This window comes from Balaenoptera ricei, chromosome 14 (genome assembly GCF_028023285.1).
Source record: "Balaenoptera ricei isolate mBalRic1 chromosome 14, mBalRic1.hap2, whole genome shotgun sequence".
Taxonomy (NCBI): Eukaryota; Metazoa; Chordata; class Mammalia; order Artiodactyla; family Balaenopteridae; genus Balaenoptera; species Balaenoptera ricei.
Window position 1 is genome coordinate 14,821,903 of NC_082652.1, and position 19,063 is coordinate 14,840,965.

General features: G+C 51.0%; 1 protein-coding gene across 1 annotated transcript in view; it reads left to right on the top strand.

Annotated features, from left to right (window-relative positions):
• Positions 1-2,022: 2,022 nt before the first annotated feature.
• Positions 2,023-19,063, top strand: part of RBM19 (RNA binding motif protein 19) — a 124,509-nt gene continuing 107,468 nt past the window's right edge. Inside the window, exons 1-13 of the mRNA XM_059894218.1 lie at positions 2,023-2,188; positions 4,364-4,546; positions 4,925-5,050; positions 5,232-5,270; positions 5,551-5,743; positions 6,950-7,158; positions 8,791-8,871; positions 13,261-13,339; positions 14,249-14,320; positions 15,341-15,544; positions 17,240-17,370; positions 18,187-18,308; positions 18,743-18,839. Coding sequence (XP_059750201.1) covers positions 2,153-2,188; positions 4,364-4,546; positions 4,925-5,050; positions 5,232-5,270; positions 5,551-5,743; positions 6,950-7,158; positions 8,791-8,871; positions 13,261-13,339; positions 14,249-14,320; positions 15,341-15,544; positions 17,240-17,370; positions 18,187-18,308; positions 18,743-18,839 — 1,572 coding nt within the window. The 5' untranslated portion in view covers positions 2,023-2,152. The remainder of the gene's footprint in view (positions 2,189-4,363; positions 4,547-4,924; positions 5,051-5,231; positions 5,271-5,550; positions 5,744-6,949; positions 7,159-8,790; positions 8,872-13,260; positions 13,340-14,248; positions 14,321-15,340; positions 15,545-17,239; positions 17,371-18,186; positions 18,309-18,742; positions 18,840-19,063) is intronic.

The window sequence follows — 19,063 nt, forward strand, 5'->3', positions numbered from 1 at the left end:
GAGTTTGTCTGACATTTTTTCATAATTAGATGCCTCATGTGGAGGAAATCAAGGGTCCAACTTTCTCTCCTCTCTCCATCCTCCAACCTTTCCAAGATCTCTCCCCACGGCTGGCCTTTCCCTGGTGGGACACTAATTACTACAGAGCCTAGACAGACTTCTCATTGCCTGAGTACATTTGTGAAGGCAGCCGTGATTGATTGGAGCTAGTTTAGATTTTAGATTTACCTGCTTTTTTTTTTTTTATTTTTTAAATCCCCGTGTCTAATCAGAGAGCCCAGCCTGGTGGGGGCCAGGTGCCCCTGGATAATATTTGATGGGAGAGAAAAGGAGGCCGGAGACAAAACGGGAAGGCAGGAAAGCAGGAAGGCTAATAATAATGTTACAACCTAGCTGTTTATTAAAAGCCCAGGGATATACAGCCCAGGAATGGTTCTTCCTTTCCCTGACATGTGGGGACCATATTTTCTTGGCCCAGAGCTGGGTCGTGCGATTAGCCGAGAGCATTCCATTTTCTTTTAATACCTTTGAAAGGCCTTCTGATTTGTGAATTTCTTTAGGGAAGGCTACGTTTAGTTGCACATTTTAATAAAGGCAGTTCCTGAAAATAATAAAAAGAAAAGTACGTGAAACCAGGCCTGGCTGGGCAACCCACACTTGCCCTCTCATAAAAGGCTAAGATCTCAGCGCTGCCTCGTAAAGCTTGCTCCGGCCTGTTCTGACCAGGGTTGCGGTGTGCAGAAAACAACCCCCTAATTGTCATTTAATTAAAGAGCACTTTCATACATATCAATAAATAGCTGTTGAATAAATGAATGACTTGGAAACACAGTGACCCCTTGTCACCTACTCTAGGCTTGAGGGTACATTTTTACATGGGTGTGTGTGTTTTCTTTGAATAGACAGTCTACGTAAGATGTGGACAGGGCGAAGTCTGACCTTCAGAGTAACCTACTACCAAGCAAGTAAATCCTCAAGTAATAGGTTGAAGAGGCACGCCAACATCCTTCCCCCGGAAACTGTGAACATGACCTTACTTGGAAAAGGGTCTTTAGAGACATCAAGTTAGGGATCTTGAGATGAGACCATCCTGGATTTAAGATGGGCCCTACACCCAATAGCAGGTGTCCTAATGAGAGAACAGAGAGGGAGATAGATTGATTCAGACACCAGAGGAGAGAAGACCACATGAAGACGGAAGCAGAGATTGGCGTGATGCAGCCACAAAGCCAAGGTTCCCCTGGAGCCACCAGAAGCTATGAGACTAAGGAAGGGTCCTCCCTCAGAGACTCCGGGGGCAGCTCAGCCCTGCTGACACTTTGATTTTGGATTTCTGGCCTCCAGAACTGTGAGAGAATACATTTCTGTTGTTTTAAGCCACTAAGTCTCTGGAAACTTGTAGTAAGTGGTAGGGAACCAATACACCCCATAATCCTATGTCGACTGAAAAAAAAAAATGCACGATCTAAAAATTGAGAATTGTGTTTTATTCGGCAGACTTACTGAGGACTTCAGCCCAGGAGGATACAGCTTCTCAGATAGCTCTGAGGGACCGTTCCAAAGAGGTAAGGGAGATGACAGGATATATGACTTTTTCCGCTTGGGGAAAAAAAAAAATGTAGTTGAATATCAAAAGATTACTGCTAATCACAAAAACAGACACCTCGAGTTAATGATTTTAGCACTTTTAGTATGGGAAGATGCAAGAGCCTAGGCTCATTGAAATTATTCCTTTGATATGCATCTTAACTATCTTGGGCCAGGATCCCGTTTAAGTACAGGAAGTGGCTAAAACGATTTCCGAGCCTAAGCAGAGCTAAAATGCTGTTCTGCCTACGGGCAGTCCCCCGCCAATGTTAGGGACCAGCGCCCCCTGGCGGCCTGGCCACTACGTTGGTCTCTCCAGGCGCCGCCGAACAGCCTGCGCCTGCGCAGAATGCAAGCGCTCAGGCCCACCCCTTGGAGGGTGTAACTTCCTTGGGTTGCTCTCTTTGGCCGCGCCTACTTCCGGAGGGGGCGGGCTACGCCTGGAGCACGTGACTCGGTTCCGGCTTGCGAAAGATGGCGGCGCCTAGAGCGGTAGCGTGAAATTTGGTGGTGGTGGTAGTCGCAGGCCATTCGTGCTGGAATCAAAACAGTGGGACCGTGCGCCATGTCGCGACTGATCGTGAAGAACCTCCCAGCTGGGGTGAGTACAGAGCCTGGACTTGAGAATCTGAAATTGGGACCAGCTAGGACCTGGAGGTTGGGAGGGAGGTGCCTGAGGAGAACTGAGGGGCTTTCGATCTCGGGCAGGATTCCCGGAGGATTCAGAGCCCGAAAGGGGCAGGCTTCTCGGCACATTCCCAGTTGACATTTGGGAGAGAGGGACAGTGCCTGCTCGGGGTTTCACAGCCGGCCCGATAGTACGTGATCCCAGCCGGACACCTCCTTCCCCGGGACGTGCCAGCCCCCACGCTGTGTCGAATGCCTTGCTCCCACAGCCCTCTTGTCAGTCGCTGTTTTGGGTTGACTCGTGACTGGGTCAGACACTGCGCCTGTATCCCTCTCCCACTCGGGACACTGTCTGGGAGGAAAGTGGGGAGCAATAGACTGAAGACCTGCGTTCCAGTTCCCACTCCCGCCTTTAGGGAAAGTAGGAATAAATAGTCTAAGAAAACTGAGTGAGTGTGCAGGGCTTTAAACCACTTATCGAGTAAGTGGGGAGGGGTGACCCAGTCATACTTGTCTCCGCCTAGAGTCCGCACAGAACCTGGCACGTGGTAGGTATCCAGTAAATACATGCTGAATAAATGAGTGAAGAAATAGTTGAATGTGTGGTGTCAGACGGTTAGTGCATTGTGCCCAAGTGGATCATCCGTATCTATTTCACTATGACTTTTCTTGGATAGAGAGGCCCCTACACGACTGGTGTGGCCAGTAAACTCATTCCCAAAATACAAAATGTGCCGTTTGGATGGCATAAGAGATCTTGTGTACTCCTTAGAAAGAGTGAGAACATAAAACCATTTCTGTTTCATTGTTGTGGTTTTTTTAACTTTACCTTTCCCCCCCCCCACCCCGGCGGATGGGGGGGCACCTATCATACGATTTTTAAAATTCAGTATAAAACGAAAAGCACAGTGTTTTGTTCCATCCTATCCTCCATCTCTCTCCAGGAGTAACCATCTTTACGGTTTGCATCTCTTGACAAGTTCCTCATCTCAAAACCCTTAATGTAATTACATAGTAAGCTCTCAAAGCGTTAGCTACTACTACTACTGTTATTAACTCTTTCATTCATCAAACAAGACATGCAATGGTAAGAGACACAGCCATACTGAGAAGCAAAATGAGATGGTAGTTGAGAGGGAAAGGAAGGGTAGCCATGCTAAAATCCTCATCCATCAGAGTGAGGCATCAAGAGACGCTACCTAAAGCTGATGAATGGATCAATGATAGATATTTTTTAAGTGTACTATTTAGGATAAATGATGGAAGAATTAAAAACAATAAATAACAGGGTGGAGGGAAGGGATAGTTAGGGAGTTTAGGGTTGACATGTACACACTGCTATATTTAAAACGGATGACCAACAAGGACCTACCATATAGCCCCGGGAACTCTGCTTAGTGTTATGTGGCAGCCTGGATGGGAGGGGAGTTTGGGGGAGAATGGATACATGCATATGTATGGCTGAGTCGTTTTGCTGTGCACCTGAGACTATCACAACATTGTTAATCGGCTATACTCCAATATGAAATAAAAAGTTTAAAAAAAAACAATAAATAACAGAGACTGGAAGGGAGGAATAGATGATGTAGGTTTCTTATCTTTCATAGTGGGAGTCAGCAGATAGTCATTGGGTAAATAAGCCAAGAAATGAAAGTGAGAGCTCAGTATAGGGACATAGAGCCATGCTTATGAGGAGTCCTAAAAGCAAGCCGTAAAGATGGATACTCCTTTCTACCACAATTAGCAGGCACTGTGTAGTTTACCATTTCCTTAGTTCACACATCATTGTGACAGGCATTTATTAGGTGTCTACTATGCCGCAGCCATGATGCTGGGCTGCTTGTACGATAGGTCTCCTTAGCCTCCTAGCAGCCCACAGGATAGGAAGATTTCAGTGCAGTCATTCTGAGTCTTGATTTCCTCATCAATGAAGTGGGGAAGGGCCTTGCTCAAGGTCACACAGCGAGTAAGTGTTGGAGCCAGAGCTGGAACCGGGTCCACCTGCAAAGCATGCTCTGTCACCACCCCTTCTAAGGTCACCTCCGGGGAATCCCAGGGCCTCAGGTTCCCAGCCCTTTTTGTCCCCTTGCCTCTGAGGGTTCCCCGGCTCCCCCCCCCCACCACCACCATCGTCCCCTTTCCATCCTAGATGAAGGAGGAGCGTTTCCGGCAGCTGTTCACTGCCTTCGGCACGCTGACAGACTGTAGCCTCAAGTTCACCAAAGACGGCAAGTTCCGCAAGTTCGGCTTCATCGGCTTCAAGTCCGAGGAAGAGGCCCAAACAGCGCTGAACCATTTCAACAAGAGTTTTATCGACATGTCCCGGATCACGGTGAGTGGGTGTGAATCTCGCCGTCTCCTGCCTGTCAACAGTGACCCACTGGCTCTTTCTCTCCATGCTCAAGTCCAAAGCCTGTCCCCTTCCGGACCGTGACATCTTTGGTCTTCCTCACTGTTCTCAAGCTCCCATGCTTGTGAATCCCCTGCAGCGTTTGCGGAAACAGTTTCCCCAGAGCTTCTGATTCCGTATGCTGGGGGAGGGGATGCAAGGATTTGCAGGTCTCGCAGGCTTACAGGTGATGGGGATGCTGCCGGTCCCAGGGTGAGCGGCACTGGTCTACATTATTCATCCACTCGCCCAGTCAGTGGCTGAATGGCCTGTGCCGGGCGTGGTGGCAGCTGTCATCATCCCCCTCTCTGTCCCTCGCAGGTGGAGTTCTGCAAGTCGTTTGGGGACCCGACAAAGCCCCGAGCCTGGAGCAAGCATGCCCAGAAAACAAGCCAGTCCAAGCCACCTCCGAAAGACAAAGACTCCATCTCCCCAGAAACTAAGAAGGTGCATGGATGGTCACTCCTGGCCGCATCCGGGTGTCAGCAGGGTGGTCACCCTGGGAAGGCAGGGGAGGGGGAGGGACCTGAGACTCCCTCTCGGATGGTTCCCGAAAGCAGCCCTCCCAGGGCAGTGGTTTCCATCTCCTTTCATCGTGACCCTCACCACCTGTGCCTTCTGTTTTTAGGATGACAAGAAGAAAAAGGTAGCGGGTGAACTGGAGAAGGTGAGTCTGTCCTGGTGACGAGCGGAGGGCGGGCAGCGAGGGCGGGCCCGGCAGGCAGCGCCTTGCCGTGGCTGTGGCTCCTTCGTCTTTCTGTCTGATGAAGAGTCCACGCCGCCCTCCCTGGGACTGACCCAGCTGGCCCCAGGGGTCCTCTAGAGACTGGGGGAAGTGGCCTCGGAAGATGCGCTTACCCTCCGAAGAGTTAGCAAGGGTGAGCCCTGCCTGAGCCTTCTCTGCCTGTCTGCCTTCTTCCCGCTTCCCTGCCGGCCGGCGCCTGCAGCTGAGGGAAGATAACGAGTTCCAGGAGTTCCTGTCGGTTCACCAGAAGCGGGCACAGGCGGCCACCTGGGCGAACGATGTCCTGGACGTTGAGCCCTCGAAAGGGAAGAACAACTTGGCCAACGACTACCTGAACTTCGACTCCGACTCAGGGCAGGAGAGCGAGGAGGAGGGAGCCGGGGAGGCGCCGGAAGGTAAGGGTGTGCCCCCCGCCCGAGTGCGCGCCCTGCAGCGCCCGGGCCTGTGCGCACGTGACCTGAGGCCCCTCCGTGCCGGGCCCAGGAGACAGCGAGTCAGACGCTGCCCCGTGGAGCAGTGATTATCCCGCGTGCGGGTACGTCGGCTTTGACCGATCCTGGTTCCTTATTCAGTCAGTTGATGACTCACTCAAATATTGATTGAGCACCAACTGTATGCCAGGCGCTGCTTCAGGCATTGGGGATATAGGAGTGAGCAAAAGACAGGGAAGCCTGCCCCCGTGGAGGTGTCGCCCTGGTGGGGGAGAGAAACAATAAAGACATGGGTCTCCTATTTAGTATATGATATGAGCGCGAGTGCTGCAGGGAGAAAGCAGGAAAGGGAGGAAAGTAGGAAAGGGGGACGGGAGCGTCACCAGGGAAGGCCTCCGAGGAGGTGGCCCTTGAGCAAAGGAGGTGAGGGAGTGAATCTCTGTCCTCAGAAGAGGGTCACGGTGTCATGGGGGGGTCGTATGGACCTGTGAACGATTGTAGCTCAGAATGGTGAGTGCCGTGGTCGTGGGGCGGGAATCGACTTTGGTTAAAAGGTGAGGGAGTGAATTTAACGTGAGTTTTATGGCTGGTAAAGTCTCTGTGCAAAGCTGGGGTCCGAAGGGCTCACTGGGAGTTGGTGGGACTCAGAAGGGATGGGGGGAGAGAAGGGGTTCCAGGCAGAGGGAACAGCATGGCAAAGGCGCAGAGGGAAGGAAAAACAGGAACTTGGAGGGGGGGTTCCACATGGCTCAGGGCGGCTGCAGCAGTGGGAGCCGGCGGAGAGGCCAGTGAGCTCACCGGGCCCGACGAGGAGTTTGGGTTTCACCCTGAGAGCATCTGGGAGCCCCTGGTGTGTTTTGATCAAGGAGTGAGAGTCCTCTCTGTAGGCTCAAAAAAGTCACGCAGCCTCGCAGTTGGCGAGGCTGGTGAGGGAACCCCGAAGTTCTCAGTGTGTAGCACGGAAACTGTCAAAACTCCATCAGTTTCTCCCCATTTGACGGTATTTATTCAAGGACCTACTGGGGACTGGCTGCTTGGCACGGGGCCCCTGGTCACCTCAGGCTTGGCACCTCACGTGCCACCCACCGGTCACACCCCCATGCTGTCTGCCCTCCAGCCCTCTCGTTTGCTCACACCCGTCACCGGCTCCCAACCTCTCCGTTTTTCCAGAGGAGGACAGCGGCCTCGAACCCAAGGCAGCCGTACGGAAGGAGCTGTCGGACATGGATTACCTGAAATCCAAGGTGGTGGAGGCCGAGTCGCCATCCTCAGGGGAGAGTGAAGACGAAGCCGTGAACTGCGAGGAGGGGAGCGAGGCCGAGGAAGAGGGTTCCTGCACCACCCCCGCCCAGCAGGACCGGGAGGCGGCCCGAGCCGAGGTGCGTGTGGATCGGGGTGAGCTTGGGAGCCTGGGGAGGGAGGAGGTCGGCTTGGCCCTCACCCATGTTCCCTGCAGCCCCTATGTCGGGGCCTGTAACGTCGGGGAAAGACAGCTCAGTGGCCCAGAGACCTACCTTCAGGTCTCGGTACTGCTGCTTGCTTGCTGTGTGACCCTGGGCAAGCATGTTCCCTCTCTGAATTTATTTTCCTCTGCTAACGCAGAGGCTGCCCGCCCCTCTTGACTTGGGGGAGAGGGGGGTGTAAATGAGCTGAAAAAGTATCCCAAGCATATTGTACTGTGTAGTTACTAGCAAGGTAGACAGGTGTGAGCCCATAATCAACAATAATGCATGATATTAATTGAGCATTTACTACATGTGAGGTTCAGTACCTGGCGTGTCATTTATCATTGAATCTCACAGGAATCTTGGGGGATGGGGATTCTTGTCCCCTTTTACAGGTGAGGAAACTGAGGCCCAGAGAAAGGAAGTGACTTGCTCAAGGTTTCGGCTGGGAAGTGGTGGGGTCAGCACCTAGACCCAGGTCTGCTGGGCTCTGGAGTCTAGATCATAAACATGGGTGCTTCCTCTGGGGATGGCCGCCCCGTCTTCCACCCGGGGGTCCTCTCTGCTTAGGGAAGCTTCACACATCCTTTGGGTCTTCATTCCTTCATCTCCCTCCTCCTCTTTCTCCTTCCCCCTCTCCCTCCGTTCATTCTCTTTCCCTTCTAATTGCCACCTCCTGTCCTTTTCTCCTAGAGATGTATATTCTAAAGAGGTAGTCGAGTGTGGCTGAGTCAGGGAGCCGTGGGTTCAAATCGCAGCGCTGATGTGGAGTAGCCATGGGATGGGGTGAGGTGCTTCTCTTCGGGCCTCTGATCTTCATCTAAGGTGATGTGCAGCAGAGCACGGGTCTCTGTGTCCAGTTTCCAAAACCCCTGCACCTGGGTGCGCACTGGAAATCACAAGTTCCAGATTTCAGGGCGATACCCCATAACTTATACAGGGCAGCACCCCGTAAAAGCACATGACTATTTCTGCAGTGAAGCTAGAAATGATTGCTCATCTACTTGGGATAGACGTAAACCCTAAATTGTGACGTAACAGCTCAGAGCGGGCTTTGCCGGCAGATGAGTCCAAGTCAGGGCAGGTTTTGTTACCAAACGAATTAACCAAAAGATTAGGTTTTTCAGAGCTGTTTCGATTCTAAAACTACAGAAGACATCCCCCCCCCCCCCAAACCCTGTAAGATCGTTTCAAAGATTCGAGAGGACAGCTGTGTCTGCAAAGTGCTTTGTACAACATCTGGCACAGAATAAGCCCTAAATAAGTGGTAGCACGTGTCACCGTACCTCAGGGCTCCTTCCCAGGAGGTCTGCTCCTTCTGCGAGCAGGCCCCCAGCGAGCCGGCCTATGGTTCCGGCCCTCATCTCGGGCACATGGAGGCTTGGCACCTCCTACCGCAGGCTCTGGCCAGACTCCACGTCCGTGGCAGGCACGATGCTTCCGGCATTGCCAGCTGGCCCTGGCGCCAGGGGCCTTGGAGCGTTCACTGCGACGCCCGGGTTGGCACCTCCTGCGGCTGCACCAGGGAGCTCACCGTGGCCGTTTCTGTTCTTTGCCGTCACTCAGACCGAGAAACCAGCCAGCCAGAAGGAACCCACCATCACCCACACCGTGAAGCTGCGGGGAGCCCCGTTCAACGTCACAGAGGTACACGCCAGTAACGGGACGGGGTGAGGAGCCCCCGGGGAGCGGGAGACAAGGGCGAGGGTCCCAGGAGGCTCTGCCGCACGGGAGCTTCAGGATCAGTTGGGGACTTCAGCTGGAGGGGACTGGGGGCCAGAGAGACTGATACTGAGGATCTTGGGCATCGTCACGGTCAGGAAACAGGGCTGGCTATATTGAGACCGAGAAGGAGTGGTCTCACTCACCAGTCATCTATGCTAGGGGTGGGTAAACTTTTTCTGCTAAAAAATTTTAAAAGGACCAGCTAGTAAATACTCAAGGCTTTGTGATCAGTATGGTCTCTGTTACGACTACTCAACCCTGCTGTCGTAGCGCAGAAGCAGCCCTCGGTGAGAGGTGGCCAAATAGGCCTGGCTGGGTGCCAATAAAACTTTATTTACAGAAGCAGGCAGTGGGCCACGTTTGGCCTGCGTACTGTAGTCTGCTGACTCTGGGTCTACACAGGAGAGAACACTTTGTCAATTTCCCTCCTCATGAAAGTAGTAGAAGTTCAGCATAGGAAATGTTTTTTAATGTAGCTAAATAACAAGAAGTAAAAATCACCTATCACTCTATAAATTGCCAACCAAACTGTGTTGAGAGAGAAGTGCTAACCAGATGGGGTACCAGGCTGCACAGCTAATTACCTACAGGTCTGATTACTATAGGAGTAAAGACTGTCCCAGGCAAACTGGAGCAAGCTCCCCTCAGTCCCCCACGTCTATATCCCATACACTGACAGCCACTAATAAATTCTGAGTATATCTTCTTAGACATCTTTTTCTTTGTATAGAAACGTTGACCTGTGTTTTTCTTTTTCTTTTTTTTAATTAATTAATTTATTTATTTTTGGTTGTGTTGGGTCTTCGTTGCTGCGCCTGGGCTTTCTCTAGTTGCGGCGAGTGGGGGCTACTTTTCGTTGTGGTGCGCGGGCTTCTCCTTGAGGTGGCTTCTCTTGTTGTGGAGCACGGGCTTTAGGCGCGTGGGCTTCAGTAGTTGTGGCACGTGGGCTCAGTAGTCGTGGCTCGCAGGCCCTAGGGCGCAGGCTCAGTAGTTACAGCACACAGGCTTAGTTGCTCCGCGGCATGTGGAAATCTTCCCAGACCAGGGCTTGACCTGTGTCCCCTACGTTGGCAGGCAGATTCTTAATCACTGCACCACCAGGGAAGTCCTGTGTCTTCTTTTTAAAAAGCAATCCTACAGTAGGAACTATTTTGAAACTCTTTTCCTCCCTCATCACATTATGTCATATATGTCTTTGAATATTCTGCTACAGCATCATTTTTCACATTGCGTGCTATTCTTTACTCTGGACACACTGTGTTACACTCACCCAACCTCCTCAGTTGAGACATAGGGATTGTTTCCAGTCTTCTGCTGATTTGAATAATAATGCAGTCAGCGCATTTCTTGCAATCAGAGGTCAACAGATGTTTTTCTATCAACATCATTTAGTGCATATTTTAGGCTTTGTGAGCTATATGGTCTCCGTTGCACTTTTTTTTTTTTTTTTTTTTTTTTTTGATGATCCTTGTTAAATGTAAAAACCATTCTTAGCTTGCAGGCCGTGGGCAGTTTTTGACCTGTGGGCTATCGTTTGCCAACCCTTGCTCCAGATAAGTACTGTATACAAGCACATGCATGCATTCAGTACATTTTTAAGGCTTTGATACAGAGTGCCAGTTGCCCTCTGGAAGCCTGGCCAGTTTATACTCCCTTAGCAGAGAATGAGAGTGCCCATTTTTGTGAACCCTGGGTATTAATCTTTATCAACTTGACAGGTCAAAATGGCATTTTATTTTGATTTATATTTTAAATTATTAGTGAGATCAATCATTCTTTCACGTTTGTATATCATGTGTGTATCCTCTTTTGGAAAGTGCCTGATTATATTTTATGCCCTTTTTTTCTCAAAGTACTCACCTTTTTTGAGCCTGTATATTTGCTAATTATTTTTTTAAGTAAAACTCAATCAGATTTCGGAGTAACAAGCATTTGGGTTCTACTGGACTATCTGAATTGTCTGCTAATTTAGAGTCAGAGTTCTGTCAGTACCAACCATGCAGAAAATCATGTGCTTCAGTGGGGACAGGGGACATTAGATGGACTTTTGCAAATAAATACACAAAAAATGGTCACTTCTTTCCTCTCCACAAATGGTAACAGAAAATGTAATGGAAAAAAAGATTACTTTTATGAAAGAGAAAGAAAAGAAGGAAGGAAGGAAAGGAAGGGAAGGAAGAAAAGAAAAGGCAGTCTACTTCTAGATATTCTAATGAAAATTATGTATTGGGGGCTTTATAGGTATTCTAATAAAGGTTTTATAGGTTCTATATAAAGAAAGTGTTCAATTCCACTGAGAGATTTAAAAGAATGCTTACATAAATGTAAAGCCATACATCCTTAGAAAGTAAAAATGCCAATTCCTCCCTAATTAGTGAATGAATGAATAAATTCAGTGGGTTCACAGAGTTTCGTCAGGATTGGGGCGGTGGGGGTGGGATCCCAGAGAGCAGCTGGGAACATCCTGTGGGAATAGACCCTTCCCCTGCAAGATGTTGAAACATGTTTTGAAGCTACAGTAATTAAAACAGTTTGGTTCAGGTGAAGTTGTTGACAGGTTAATGGAATAGAATCAAATTCAGAAATAGACTCACATGTATAAGCATCTAGTTTAGGATAGGGTGTCTCATATCAATGAAGAGAAGAGAGATTTTTCTATACATAGTAATGGGACAACCAGTTAACTTTTGTGAAGAAAAAAAAAAAAAGGTGGAGCCCAGCCTTACTCCTCATAGCAAGCTAAATTTCAAAGGCATCAAGGATTTACGTTAAAAAACTGAGACAATAAAAGTTCTAGGAGAAAGCATTGAATTTACTTGTAATCTTGGAATGAAGAATGCCTTTCTGTATTCAGTATCCTGTAATAAACCGTAATGGAAAAGTATATGTATACATACACATATATACATGTATGTACACACATATATGCATATACACATACATATATATACATACACATAACTGAATTGCTTTTCTGTGCACCAGAAACTAACATAACATTGTAAATCAACTATACTTCAAATAAAAAAAAAAAAAGAATGCCTTTCTAAGCAGTTTGCAGAACTTGGTAGTCATAAGAAAAAGATGGATTAATTGACTAGATAACATTTAAAACTTCTCTAAGGCAACTTTTTGTCATAAAGTCAAAAGACAAACAACAGACATGTATAACACAAACAACAGACAAAACCTGCTTCTTTAATTTACAAATAGGTAAGTAGATATTGGGACCTACGTATGACCCAATAGAAAAGTGGACAAAAGATAAGAGGTATTCTAAGAGAAAGAATTCAAATGGCTGGGAAATATGCCTGAGTTCACTCATAATTAAAGAAATACAGATCAAAACAGGAAGGTTACATTTTTGCAGAAATTTTTTAAGTTCAGTGATAAATTGTTTCACGCACTATTGGGGGAAGTGTGCGGTGAAGCCTTTTGGAAGGCAATCTGGAAGCATCAGTCAGAATTTAAAATATACGTACGTACCTTTGACCTAGCAATTACCTTGCTGGGAATTTGCACTACAGGCGAATCAGCCAGGTACACCAAGAGGTCAGTGCAAGAATGTTCATTGCCGTATTTTCTAATTCTTATTTTATTTATAAACTAATGTATTAATTTGTGTCATTTTATTTATAAAAACAAAAAACTGGAAACAACCTCTACGCTATATCACTAGAGAAGTGGTTAAATTAGTGGGTCTCAGCTGGGGACAGTCCCCCCCCCACCCTCAGGGAACACTTGGCCCTGTCTGGGTGCCAACAAGAGTGATCTGGGCCTTGCAGTTACGACCATTTTTGTTTTCTTCTTGGGACTTTTCAGTATTTGCTAAATTTTGCACTCTGTGTGTTTGCGCATTTTTAAAAAAGAGTTTAAATCACCCTCACGTCCAAAAAATAGAGAAGTAGTTAAGAAAATTGGGAACCACGTACGACAGTACTCTATGTGTATCATCCCCATGAAGTAACGTGGACAAATAATCATGCTTTGATGAGACGTGAAAAACGCTGGATTTAACCCCAATTAAGTAAAAAGGTACTTAGGAACAAAAAGATCAGAAGCAATACCTTACAATACTAATGGTGCCATTACTCTTCTATATTTATATTCCTTGTTTCTTCTCCAACTTAAAAAAAAATTTCTTTTCCAAGGCGGTTTTAATTTACGATGGAGAAAACGTGTGTAATTTAGAGAAAAGAGAGAGACTACAAAAGATGAAACACTTCAGTGTCCTTTCTGAATTCAGAAATTTGACCCATGTTTCTTTATTCGGTTTGCACTTTTGGGAAAAAACTTTTCTTCTCCTCACAGAAAAATGTCATGGAGTTCCTGGCACCCCTGAAACCGGTGGCCATTCGAATAGTGAGAAACGCCCATGGAAACAAAACAGGTGAGGTCCGGGCTGTTTCGAGGGGGCTGGAGAGGCAGATGCTGGAGCTGGAAGGTTGGGGCAGTTGAACTGTGGAGATGTTTGGAGGGCAGCTACTTTTTTCCTATTTGTGGTCCCCACTTCTGTGGATGTGGACAGGGGTCTGCCTCTTGTCCCCTGCCGCTGGCAGCCTAGTATGAGGTTTTCACCTGTGCAGGCAAGGCCTGGCCCCCAGGCCTGGGGGCTCAGTAATGACTGCGGCCTTCAGCCCAGACGCAGGGGCCCACCGGGGGCTCAAAGCAAGGGGACGCCGTGATCGGATTCAGGATGGTCCCCTGGCTGGTGAGGGAAGGGTCCAGGGGCAGGTGGGCTGGGTGGGGGCTTTTGCAGTCCCCCAGGGGAGGGTCTCGTGATAGAGACCAAAACCCATAGGCTTTGGCGCAGGTTACGGCACTGCCACGCGTTAGCTGTGTGTCCGTGCGCACGTCACTTAACTCCTCTAGAAAAGTGGGGAGGCGAGGCCTCTCGTGTTTAGGGAAGACTCCACGTGCTCGTCTGTGCAAGTCAGGGCCGCGGGCACTGACGGGCAGTCACCGTGGAGGTGGCCCCTTGGTGCCGAGCCGGGTTGCAGCACTGCAACCACAGGCATTTGTCCAGAGAAGGTCACGGAGCAGGCGCTGGTCAGGACAGGGTGAGGCTGGGAGGGAGGCCAAGGCCCTTCCGTTTTGGAACGCTTCCTACGAAGGGAGATTTGCCTGGGGGGCATCAGGGAGTGTCTGTATTTTGGAGATTGGGCGGAAAGTACAGGTTTTCCTCCCACTTTCTGCTCAGATTCCCCCAAACACCTAGCGCAGTGTGGGTGTTCCTCCGTGACTCCCACGATTGTCTGCAGGGCCTGCAGACCTTACCTTTGTCGTGGTCCTTTCACAGGGTACGTCTTTGTGGATTTCAGCAGTGAAGAGGAAGTGAGGAGAGCTCTGAAATGCAACAGGGAATACATGGGTAAGGATGCCGGGCGGTCCCACGCCGCGTGGTGGCAGGGGTTCGTTCATTCGGTTACTCTGTAAGGTTCTATTGAGGGCCTGCTGTGTGCCTGCCGGGCACTGCCCTGGGCACGGAGGACACAGCCGTGAGCAGAACAGACCAAAGCCCCCGCCCTCCTGGGGCAGAGATTAGGCTAAGTTTCCTGTAGAGGAAACTTACATGGAGAGGGGAGAGACAGGCGGTAGCCAGAGAGGCTGTGCTCTGGACAAGTGCAGGAGAGGGTCGGGATTGGAGGAGGCGCATTTTAAACAGGATCGTGTCAGCTTGGGCCACGCTAAGCTGGCGACACTGGAACAAAAGCCAGAGGGGTAGAGGGAGTCAGCTCTGGCTTTGTGGGGCGGGGCCGTTCCGGTACAGGGAACAGCAAGTACAGGGAACAGCAAGTACACGGTCTGGAGTTGGGAGGTCACCTGAACAAGATATCCAAGGACGTGCTCTTTGGCCTGTCCCTGGTGTGGACAGGTGATTCAGGTCCAGCCATTGACCCCTTGTGAAGACACAAGTTCTGTTAGGGAAGAGGAGAAACCTAAGCAGTCTTGCTAGCAAGTCAGGTGGTAGGTATTTATTGAGCGCCTACTGTGTGCATGTGGAGGTGATGGTGAGGGTCGTGGTCTAATCAGGTGCCCGGGGCAACGCATGGACACAGTTCAGCGGCAGCACAAGGTGGCTCTTCAGGGTTGGGCTGTCACATGAGATGATTCCCAGGGCAGTGCCAGGGGCCGTGCCCTGGAATTGGGAGGATGCAGCCCCATGGACCAGGCGGCCCAGGCAGCCTCCTCCCTGGGCTGAAGCCGAGCTCGCAGGATGAGTGAGATTGAGGCCCGGCACTGGCTGGGGCCGCCACCCTGGTTAACAGAGCCTGGTGTCTGGCGCTGTCACCAGCCACCTTCACCATGGCTTCCAGAAGGCAGCAACAAAGTCTGGAAGCTGGCAGGTTCCGGGCCTCCCCCGGGGCCCTGACTGCCTCTCCTTGTGCAGGTGGACGCTACATCGAGGTGTTTAGGGAAAAGAACGTTCCCGCAGCCAAGGCGCCCCCAGAGAACAGCGCCAAACCCTGGCAAGGCCGGACACTCGGGGAGCATGAAGAGGAAGAGGACCTGGCCGACTCTGGGAGGCTCTTTGTGCGAAACCTGCCCTACACCAGCTCCGAGGAAGACCTGGAGAAGCTCTTCTCCAAATACGGTAGGGGCGTGGCCTCCGGCTCACCACAGGCACCTGCAGCGGGTGGTCCGAGTCCCCATCTGCCTCCTGCAGCTCTTGACCTTGGGCTGATGACATCCCCCTCTGGCCTCAGTTTTCTCATCCATAAAATGGGCCTCACCATCTCTGACCTGCTGTGAAGATTTACACAGTGTGTAGACAGCGGAACTCGAAGTCCTAGATGGCATCACAGGCACCTTTCGTGGTCTGAACCCAGACTCCCTTAGCTCTCACTCGCTGGACTCAGAACTGACGGGGTTTGGGTACAGTTTTCTGAGATGTCCCTGGTATCTGAACCCTTGCTCTGGTCTTGGAAGCCCACTCACTGTGTGTGTTGATATGAAGTGCTCCCCAGTCTGAACTCTGCTGTCTAAATAGTCTTGCTCTCCAGATCCAAATGTGTTTGCTAGTGAGGGCCATTTTTATTGTTGTCGTGGTTGCTAGCATTATTTTGCAGGACACGGACTTGAAGGCCTGTAGTTCAACTTGGCACACGGGGCTGTGCTTGTCTGTAAGGTCGTGGTTGTTGAAGGGAAGGAAGTTAGGGCTCAGAATGGCGGGGCGAGGTCTAGATGCTTTTAAGATCCCCCGGAGCGTCTCCCCGCTTCTCTTCGGAGACCAGCTGTGGGTTGCAGGGGATCCGAGCTCGGTCGAGTGCTTGTCTTCCGGACAAGGAGGCCCTGAGTAGGATTCCGCGATCAGGCAAATTGGTGTCACCTCCTGGCCTGCTGTCCTGCTGCCAGATCCTCCCGCACAGGCTGGTGCCCTGGTTTACATGGCAGGGCCGGGCAGCACTGGAAAGGGGGTCGTCAATAGACTCGAAGTATCCATCCGGGAAGATAAAGCCCGGGAAGGAGGACTTGGTCATACCCTGGTGTTCAGAGTGGAAGGTGTGTACTTTTATGTGAGCATCATGATAATATCCCAGCAGACACTTCTGTGGCCCTACGTCACCAGCAGGTACTGTTTAGGACATGACACGTATTAGTGCGTTTAACCCTCCCCGCCGTCCTCCGAGCTGGGTATTCTTTTTTTTTTAATTTTAGCAATTTCATGTATCTTTATTTATTTTATTTATTTATGGCTGTGTTGGGTCTTCGTTTCTGTGTGAGGGCTTTCTCTAGTTGTGGCAAGCGGGGGCCACTCTTCATCGCGGTGCGCGGGCCTCTCACTATCGCGGCCTCTCTTGTTGCGGAGCACAGGCTCCAGACGCGCAGGCTCAGTAATTGTGGCTGACGGGCCTAGTTGCTCCGCGGCATGTGGGATCTTCCCAGACCAGGACTCGAACCCGTGTCTCCTGCATTGGCAGGCAGATTCTCAACCACTGCGCCACCAGGGAAGCCCCGAGCTGGGTATTCTTAACGATACCATTTTACAGGTGAGAAGCCTGAGGCCCGTAAAGCCCTGTGGCTTGCCCGAGGCCACACGTATAGTATGTGATGAAGGCAGGGTCCAGCCCAGACACCTCTGCTCTCAGAATAGACACACGAAGGGTTGTGGAAGGACACCCTGACCCATGAGGGGGTCTCACGGCAGCCCCTTGCCACCTTCTGTCCTGGGCCAAGCGGTGGCAGCAGCTCCACGCTCTCCCTGGTTAAAACCCATTGCTTGACTAGTGCCCAGAATTTTCTCACCCAGCTCTGGCCTGCAGGACACTGACACCCTTCCTACCCTCAGGTCCCCTGTCTGAGCTGCATTACCCCATCGACAGCCTGACCAAGAAGCCCAAGGGCTTTGCCTTCGTCACCTTCATGTTCCCGGAGCACGCCGTGAAGGCCTACGCAGAGGTGGATGGGCAGGTGTTCCAGGTGATGGCCCGCGGGGTGGCGGGCGGCTGCGGGGCCTGGGTGATGGGGAGAGGCTGTGGGCGTGTGCGCGTGCACGCAGGCAGGAAACTGCACCCACGCTTCCAGGGAAGCACAGCTGATGCACGTGAAGCCGCCTCCTGATCCGAGCTGCCTCCACGGGGCAGGGTCTGCTCTGTCCTGTTCACCGATCTATCGTTAGCCCCTAGAGGAGCCCCTGGCCCACAGTGGGCCCTTAAAAAGTGTCTGTGGATTAAATGAACATGCGCTCTCAAAATACCACTTGGAAGAGGAAGGAGTAAGCAAAGAAAGAGTTTTGACCCAGTCATTGAAATGGCCACAGTAGAATGTAAGAAATGCTTCTTTCTTCCAAATAACATGCTTAGCACACAAGCCGAAGCCCCAGGCTGCCTCGCCTCCCTTTCCTGTTCATTCGTTCATTCATTCATTCATTCATGATTTATTGATCCCCTGTGGCTGCAGGCTGAACCCGGCTCCTGCCCGCGTGGAGCTCACACTCTCACAGGGACAGAGTCGGGTGGGGAGCCCTGCAGGTGTTACTTACAAACCGATCAGCGTCCTCTGTGAAGCTTTGTCAAGTGGCCCCCGTCACAAAGTCAGGCCCCTGTGCCACACGGCCAGGCCCCCATTCTGGGTTCAGGGCGGCCTCGTGGGCATCCTGCCCGAGGCCCCAGTCTTGCGACAAGGGTCTCAGTGCTGGGTCCAGCCCCCTCGTGGAGAGGCCGATGTACCCGGGGCAGGATGTAGAAGCGCCTGCCCCCTTCCTGTCTTTACCCCCTTCCCCTCGTCCTCCTCCAGGGCAGGATGCTCCACGTGTTACCATCCACCATCAAGAAGGAGGCCAGCGAGGACGCAGACGCCCCAGGATCATCGTCTTACAAGAAAAAGAAAGAGTCAAAAGACAAAGCCAACAGCTCCAGGTCCATACCTGCCTCTGACCCGGGCTTTGGCTGCCCTCGCCCCTCCTTTCCTAGCCGCCAGGGTACCCTGACTCCTCATGGTGGCTTTAGCCCCTCATCCGTAACTTTGCTGAGCCTCAGTTTCCTCATCTGCAAAATGGGAAGGATCAGTGGTGCCTCACTTTTGTGGTGTCGTAAGGATTGAGTCAATGTAAGCAAAGTGCTTGGTCCCTGGTGCCGAGTAAGCGCTTGACAGACGTTAGGGCTTATTAGTATCATTGTGACTCTTGTTGTCTTCAGGCCCTGGTACTTGGCCCATGCCAAGTAAGATGGGGGGGAGGCTTCGGGGACTTAGGAAGGCAGGCCCACAAGCTCATTTCTTACAGGCTTTGCATCTGAAGAAAATTGCCCCCATTCAGCCATGGTCTGACCTCTCTGTTCTGCCTCTGACTCAGCTCTCACAACTGGAACACACTGTTCATGGGCCCGAATGCAGTGGCCGACGCCATCGCCCAGAAGTACAGCGCCAACAAGAGTCAAGTGTTTGACCACGTGAGTGGGCACCCTGTCTGATGTGCCCCCGGCTCTGGGCAGGGGAGGGGGCAGGATCGGGCTGGGGTTGTCCACCAGCTTGTCCTCTGGGGCCTCCCCCATGGAAGCGTCCACCCTGCCCTGGCTTCTCGTGGGCAGGTGTGGAGGCACATGGAGAAAGTAACTGATGATGAGCACTTAGCCTGCGGTGCTCCTCTCGCCCCACTTCCCAGATGAAGAAATCG